Source organism: Hydra vulgaris, chromosome 02 (assembly GCF_038396675.1).
Source record: "Hydra vulgaris chromosome 02, alternate assembly HydraT2T_AEP".
Classification (NCBI taxonomy): domain Eukaryota; kingdom Metazoa; phylum Cnidaria; class Hydrozoa; order Anthoathecata; family Hydridae; genus Hydra; species Hydra vulgaris.
The window spans coordinates 5,792,297-5,800,939 of record NC_088921.1 but is presented as its reverse complement, the minus strand read 5'-3'; the positions used below and the strand labels follow the sequence as shown (position 1 = coordinate 5,800,939).

The following is an 8,643-nucleotide window of genomic DNA, read 5'->3' as shown; positions in this document are numbered from 1 at the left end:
TTCAATTTAGGTTTGGCGTGTTCACGCTTGTTTTTAGAGTAAATGATTCGGCTAGCATGTTTTTGTAGAATATAAATTTTTTTTAAGTTTTAATGGTTGCGTACTGCCCCATGTTATGTTTGCATAGCTAATGAAGCAATAAATTAGTCCAAATTATATTAGTTTGCGACTTTGTTTATTGATATATGAGCGAACTCGATACATCATACCAATTATATTAGTGATTTTAGATTGAATATATCTTATTTGAGGAAGCCAGGATAAATTCTCATCAACAAAAACTCCTAAGAATCTAATACTGGCTTGTTTTTTAATTAAGTTATCATATAAGATAAGGTCAGGCAACTTAAGAGGAAGGTTTTCTTCTTGTGTTTTTTTATGGAATAATATATAGTTTGTTTTCTCTGAGTAAAGCGAGATCTTGTATATATATATATATATATATATATATATATATATATATATATATATATATATATATATATATATATATATATATATATATATATATATATATATATATATATATATATATATATATATATATATATATATATATATATATATATATATATATATATATATATATATATATATATATTAGGGACTTCAGTCACGTGACTTTTTCCGTGTCGCAAGTTCATCATATAAATAAACGCGATTTTTTCGGCAACTTTTTAGGCTAACTATCTAATTTCAAACCAAATTGCCCGTTGTATGCCCTTGGCAAATGCTAATTAAAAATGTTGTTCTGTGAAGGTTATTCTTTGAAGTTCCTTAAAAAAGATGCCAGAAACTTTTTCAAGTCGTTTTCTTCATAGTTATGTTAATTTACACATTTTGACAAGTAAATATGCTAACTTACATTGCTTTTTTGGCATTCTAGCACCTCAAAAAAGAATATTAAGCTTATTAAATAATAGTATTTGATATTAGTTTTTATATTCATTTGCTTTTTATATCTGGACTTATCAATTTAAAAAATACACTTTTCCATCAGTTTTTCGATCTTTTCCTAGACGCCATTATGGTATTCCGTTTAACCTACATAGTTATCTACATGGAAAGCGCTTATTAATGTGACTGATATATAATTAGTTTTTTATGTCTAGCTGTTTGAAATGCAAAATAGAGATCTGTATTTCTGGTATCAAAATTTAGAAGACAAAAGCTTAGCCAATGTGTGCACAGTTTTTAAACAACACTTTTTTTCCAATTTCCAAATTGCTATAAATGACCTTACTTTGTTTTCGAAAATAAAAAGAGTGATTCAAAAGTTAGGTTGCTCACTAAAAAAAAGAAAGAAGAATTTTTGCTTTTAAATTTTATATCACCATTATGTGAAACAAATGTTCAACCATTCTTACAATCAACGTCCTCCGAAAAAGAAAAAAATCTTGTGAAAGACCTACATCTCAAAATCAAAAATAAAACTCTAAAGCGCAAAGTTGAAGAAATCGACAGTTTTAAAAAAGTTTCTGAAAACTACTGTAACCAGTTAAATGGTATTGAAAGTGAAAAAAAACAACTTAAAACTGTAAAAACCAGAAATGGAGAGAAATTAGAATTTGTAAGACAAGCCATGCAGTGTAAAGTACTATATACAGCAACAAACAAAAGCCTCTTGAGTCTAGAAAAAAAGTTTACCACATTGAAACTACTAAAATTCGAAATTTAAACAAGAAGATTGTTTATCGAGATATAAAGTTGAAAAAACAAGAAAAAGAAATTGATGCATTAAAAGCACAATTTGAAAAACAATCTCAAACTTTAAATATGGAATTCAATAACCTTAATCAAATGCTAGAAAATAGTAATGCAAAAGTTGAAATGTTGTGTCAACAAAAAAGAAATCTCAAAAAGAAATTAAGCCGTGTGAAAAATAATTTAAGTAAAACAAAGGAAACAATTTCCTTCTTGTCAATTGAAAATCTCACTTTTTTAAAGTCAGAAGTTAAAGAACTTAGTGAAAAAGTTGAATCATTAAACAAAGAAAACATTTATTTAAATGGTCTTTTAGAATTGTTGGAAGATGAGAAAATTGTAACATTTGAAAGAGGATGTTATTCAAATGATATTCGAGAAGTTATCATGGAGCTGTTATCATTAAATGTCAGTATGAACAAGGTCAATGATGTTATTAAAATTGTTTTAAAGAAACTTGCAAAAAAAGGAATTACAAAACTTCCCTCAGTAGGTACAAGATCTAGATTTATGTCAGAAGCTTTAATTCTTGCACAGCTTCAAGTATCAGAAGAGATGTTACATAATATTGAAAAAAGACACAGGAAACTGTTTACATGGAGATGGAACAACCAAATATTACAGACATTATCAAAACTTTCAGTTGACTACCAAAAGCGGTAGAATGCTATCATTTGGACTATCAGAAATGGCCTCTGGAGATGCTGCATCAATTTTGAGTTCTTTAACAGAGATGTTATATGATATTTGTGATATTTTTGACACAAAGGACAGGGAAAAAAACTTTGCAAAGTTAATTTGTTCATTCAAAACAACTATGTCAGATTTAGGTTCTGTCAATCCACTATTTAACAGTAAGTTCAAAGAAATGAGGGAGCTATTGTTACCAAAAGTTATAGAACATTGGGATAGTTTAACAATTGAACAGAAAAATGAATTTAAGGATATGTCAAATTTTTTTTGCAAGTTACATCTTTTAGCAAACTTTGCAACTGAGACAGATAAAGTACTAGATTCATTTGAAAAAATTGCTCTGAGTGATGCTCATGAAAACACTTTTGCATTTAAAAGTTTTGAATCTGGGGTTGCAAGACTGATACGCACTGCATGTAAAGCATTCCACAAACGAGGTAGTGATGAAGCTGGTGTAGTAGGATATTTCAATTCTTTTCTCAATGGAAAAGGTGAAGATAGGTGTATGTTTGCTTCTTTTTTAGGCAATAGATTTAACATTTTGTTTTATAATGGGGCTGCACTGTATTATCATTCTAAATCTATTAAAGAATTTTTGTGTCAATGGCCAAATCCTAATAATCTACTGAAGGCAGTTAAAGAAGATATATCAAATATATTATTTTTAGCTGAATCTCGTGCACTAGGTATTTTTGATAAGCTTATTACTGGTCCTCTTTGGAGACTTATTGAAGAAAAGAAAAACATTCTTAGCATGAATAAGTATTTATTTCGTTTAAAAATGAAATTATCAGATCTTTGCAAAGATGCTTCTCCAATGCTCAATGCAACACCTGTATTTGACCCAAGAGATGTTGAAATACATAAAGATAAACTTTATGAAAAACTATTTGAGGATACAGGCAATATAGAATTTGATGTCTTGGTGCAACAGTCATTAGAAATAATTTCCCATACATTTCTAATAATACTTGAAAGACAAGCAATTGATCAGCTTCCAGGTGGTAAATATTGGAACTCAGATGATCAAATTCAAAAGGCTGCTGAAAATGTACCAACGACTAACAAAGCTTCAGAAAGTGATTTTGCAATTCTGGATCTACTTATTCGAACTAAACCAAATGCCAAAATTCAAACAATTCAAGCATATACTATGTGGTACCGAAACAAAACCTTAGCATGGCTGGATGCAAAATCAGAAGAAAAGCGTAACATTTTAATTGAAACAGCTTCTCATAGTGTTGAAAAAATGAAATGAAAGTATAAAGAGCGACAAGTAGAGTTAATTTCAAAGAAAATGTCAATGTTGAGAATAAAAAAGCAACTCAAAGCAGATGCAGAAAAGAAAGCATCACTAAAAAAAGCAAATATAGTAAATGTGCTTATTCAATTGAAATCACAAATTTGGCTAACAGTAGAAGAAGCAGAAGATAAATCTTCAAAAATTGATAATAATACTTTAAGGAAGCAAGTTATTAGAAGTCAATTAGATTTTTATCGTTATGTAATGGGGGAAAAATGTTCATTGAAGCTGTTTTTTAAAACTAAAGTTTCTGGAAATAAACGTATTGACTTAAATTCAAGTGAGCTGATGGAGAACTTGGTAACTATCATTCGCACATGCAACTTGCCTCCACCAGAGCAAAAATCTTGCAAGACAAAAAAAGGTCCAGTTTTTACCGACTTTATTAGATGATCCAGGTAGTTTAGTTGGGCGAGTTGTTCTTCATAAAATAAAAGAAGTTGATGAAGAAGAGTATTTTTGGTGCAAAGCAGATGTTGTTAGAATAGCGGAAGTCGGGAAAAAAATCAAGCAAACATTATATGATGTTATTTATGAATCAGAAGCTGGAAGTATTTACACATTTCCACTGTTATCTGACTTTGATAAAGGAGATATGATCTTGTTATAAAAGGTATAATCACTGAAATTTTTTTTCAGTATTTATTAGTTTAAAATCTTGTGATTGTTATTTCAGATCCTACTATTTAAATGTAAACAAAGATAAATCTATTATATTTTTTTAATGATAATCGAATTTATTATTAACATTTTACTTTCAGGACCATATGAACTCTATGAAATGCTTTAAAGATTGAAAAAGCTCTTGTTTTCAAGTTATTTTTTATGGTTTCCACAGAGATTTTATTGTTTATGACCCACATATTTTCTTCACTTTCATATGTGTATATGAGTATGTTCACTCTAATAATAAAAAAATAATAGAAAAAACTCTTGTTTTTTACAGCCTTCGCAGAAATTGTGTTTTGTTTGTCCCGATTCCCCCAAATGGGGAAACGAGCCCTAGGATTTTTAGATATTTATAGAATTTTCATAAATTTTTATGAATTTGTTCACTCTTATAGGATGAAAAGATATTATTTTTAAACAAAAGTTAATTTTTATACTTTTTAATTAGAAATTGTTACTTTTGACCCAAATTGGAATGCCCCAAATGGGGAAAAAAAGCCCTTGGATTCTTAGATATTTTTAGGATTTTCATAAATTTATGAATTTGTTCACACTTACAGTTTGAAAAGGCTCTTGTTTTTAGTTAAAGTTGATATTTATGCTTTTTACAGAGTTTTTGTTGCCCTTGGCCCATTTACCCCCAAATGGGGGAAACGAGCCCTGGGGTTCCAATATAGTTTCTAGATTTTCATAAATTTGTATTAATTAGTTGACTCTGACAATTAAAAAAGCTCTTTTTCCTTAACTAAAGTTAATTTTTATTACTTTTACGGTGATTTTATAGCTCTTGACCCATATGCCCCAAAAGGGAAAAACAACCCCTGCTTCAACTATATCACAAAAAAAATTTGTATAATTGAATACATTGATTCCTTTAATTAAAAAAAAAATAGAATGAGTATACTTAATTAATTCTGGTCAACTGTTAGTCTTTTCGTCGATGTCAATTGAAAAGTAATTAAATTTTTAATTTCGGTGCCATAAATCCTTAAGAAAAACTTCTCAAATATCGACCCGAAACAGGCATTATTGGGCAGTACATAAATCGTCATAACTCGGGAACCAATTATCCAAATTTAAAAAATGAACTCATTTTGAAATCGTCTACATTTTTCACATATTTTGGTAATAATTATAGCTAAAGATAATAAAGATATTAAAATCATGTGAAGTGCCTATATATATATATCTTTGTTCATTTATTTATTTGTTAAAATATAAAATACAATTTATCATATTTGTTAATTACACTATATTTATTGTATTTTTTATAGTATGATTAGGTTTAAAATTAAAATATTTTCAAAAAGATATTTTAAAAACAAGAGTCAATGCATACCAAGAAAAACTAGTTTTTTTATTTTAGTTAAAGATCGCCTTTTCCGTTTGGTTGTAGGCCAAAAAGTTAGCATGTGCCGCAATCTACAGACTTGATAATTTATTCAAGCGCGTTTTGTTTCTAAGAGTTTCAGTACATTGATTTTTTTTGTTTGCGTAAAAGATCGATTATGTGAACAAACAAAAAAGTCAATGACGCCATGTACTGAAACTCTCAGAAATAAAACGTGCTTGAATAAATCAAATCATCAAGTCTGTAGATCGCGGCATATATTTTGCTGTGTTTTTTTATCAAAATATTTGCTAAGCAAAATTAATTCTTAGTAATTAAACTTAAATAACATTGTTTTACCAATGAATTAAATGTAATTTTATTAAAATAAGTTTTTTATATTTGCATAAGAATGATTTATAAAGATGATTTGAGCTTCATGGTTTCATGTTTAACAGCGTAAAAAGTTAAAAAAGGTTGTACCTTTTATAAATTCAATATCTTTATCTTTGATGCAAATGTTTTTTTTTGTTGTTGTTATTAAAAAAATATGCATAGCAATCCACAATTATGTTACAAAGAATTTTGTATTAAAAATATCACATTTTTAAACAAGTTATTTTCAAAGAACTCTTGACATCATGAACCATCATGAATATTATTGGTAAATAACATTCATATTTTTATATAGTTAAAACTTGAAAAATACTGATATTTATTCATATAAAATACAAAAAAACTTAGCTAATCCTACTATTTTGGATGCAGTTGTAAATAATATAAACTTAACTGCAAATCATAACCTGTCTAATTTCATAAAGCATCTTTGATGAGCGTATAGATGCAAAAACTCTAACATTTATTTTGAAGAGAATAAAAAACAATGGATACAAAATGAGTCAATATCAGTTTAATTTGCAATTGATAATGAGAAAATTCTGCTTCCATTGATATAGAAAACTCTGCTCTTATCCAACTGTAGTATCTGGCAGACCCCAGGCGAATTTTGATTCTTTAAGTAGAAAAACAAAAAAATGAAGATTGACGCAATTAGTTGCATCATATTCATCTTAAGAACTATTGTTTGCATCAGGGCAGTGCTTGCACCAAGATAGTAAAGAAAAAGAAGCTAAAGCTGTTTTATAATTATCTGAATATATGAGTTGAAAACTATTACAGGCCATTTTTTAACACCTAATTACTCAAAAACTCACCACACTACTTCTCTTGGTACTTTGTCAAAAACTTTTTAAAGGTCTACAAATTACATTCACAGGTTTTCTTTGCTTTTCTAATGACATTCTTGCCTTAGCTTGTCTTACAAGAAATATAGCTTCTATTGTTCTCTATTTCTTGGCTTAAAATTACCTAACTGCATATAATGGTATATTCACTAGTTCCATGGGCGCCTGCAAGATTTTTTGATGTTTCAGATAGGACACTTTCACACATTGTGCAAACTCCAAACTTAGGTATGTTCATACCTATGCTAAATGAGAAAGTCTTGCAAAAACTTGGGTCGTTGCAGCCTGGTAACAAAAAACCCCTAAAATATTTCCACCTCTGCCCAAAAGTGAGGGTACTAATGTTATAAATTTTTCAACTTAACTATCTTAAACTAAATTGAAATTTATTGACAGATTTTTAATTTTGTAGAATAATATTGTAAATTAGAATGCGAATTTCTAAATCCCTCAAAATGAGGGGTTGTGAACTTTGCATGGTCATAACTTTTGTAATTTACAATATTTTTCTACGAAATTTAAAATCTGTCGATAAATTTAAATTTAGTTTACGATAGTAAAGTAGAAAAGTTTACTACATTAGCATCTTAACGTTTGAGCAGAGTGGGACAAATGGTTTAGGGCTTTTTTGTTACCAGGCCTCCGCCAACCTAAGTTTTTGCAAGGCTTCCTCATTCAGCATAGGTATAAACATAATGAAGTTTAGAGTTTCCACAATGTGTGAAAAAATCTGAAACATCAAAAAATCATGCAAGTGCCCATGACTGCTTCCTATTTTGTCAGTAATAATTCTTTTTTAAATTTCCTTACTTTTTCAAGCAATTTTATTTTTCTGTTTAAACCATATTCTTTACCTCCTTTGTAAATCTTTACTCTTCAACTTTTCTTCTGATCATTTGAAATTTTATCTTTATAAGTGCTTCAATTGTAAGTTTTTTTTTTAACTTTTTTATCCAGCTCTTTAACAACCTAAACATCTTTCAATCTCTTTAACAGTCCTAATATACTTTTTCAACAACATTTCCTATTTTCATAAACATTTGTTTTCCGCTCAGAACATTTTTTTCCTCTGAACCTTTTTTGTATATGGCTTGTTTTTTGTTTTGTGAAACTAAGTATTTTTATTGTGACGCCATTACTAGGAAGATTAACATCCTAGGTTAAAAGCTCCTCTTGCCCATATCTCACTAAACTGAGGTTTTTATTTCAAAATATTCCATTATTCGGGTGAGTTGCCTTCACCATTACTAAAGAGCCTTATTTGCCCTAAAATATTTTTCTTTTAAGATCAGTTATAATCATGACATTATATAAGTAGACATCTCCTTTTAGTAAGCATTGTAGTGCTCACTAAAGGGAAATTTCACAAATCTTTCTTTCACTTATTTTAAGTACTTAATAAGTGCTTACAAAAATTTATCCTTAATAAATAATCTTTAATAATAATAAAGATGATGATCATGATCATAATAATAATAATAATAATAACAATAACAATAATAATAATAATAATAATAATAATAAACACTGGAGAACCCAAATTTTTTTTGAATGGAATTTCATAGTAGTTATTGATTAAATTATAGGTGCTAAATTAAAAAATGATCTTAGTTTTTCTCTAACACGTTAAGTTTTTAAACTATAGGGTTTACATTTTCTTAAAAAATGTGATAAAATGTATATTATATAGTACATAGCCG

General features: G+C 28.3%; 1 protein-coding gene across 1 annotated transcript; it reads left to right on the top strand.

Annotated features, from left to right (window-relative positions):
* The first annotated feature begins 657 nt into the window (after positions 1 to 657).
* Positions 658 to 4,630, top strand: LOC136076670 (uncharacterized). Its single transcript, XM_065789999.1, has 2 exons — positions 658 to 4,313; positions 4,462 to 4,630. Exon 1 carries the CDS (start codon positions 2,369 to 2,371, stop codon positions 3,653 to 3,655), a length of 1,287 nt encoding a protein of 428 aa, XP_065646071.1. The 5' UTR covers positions 658 to 2,368; the 3' UTR covers positions 3,656 to 4,313; positions 4,462 to 4,630.
* The last annotated feature ends 4,013 nt before the right edge of the window (positions 4,631 to 8,643 follow it).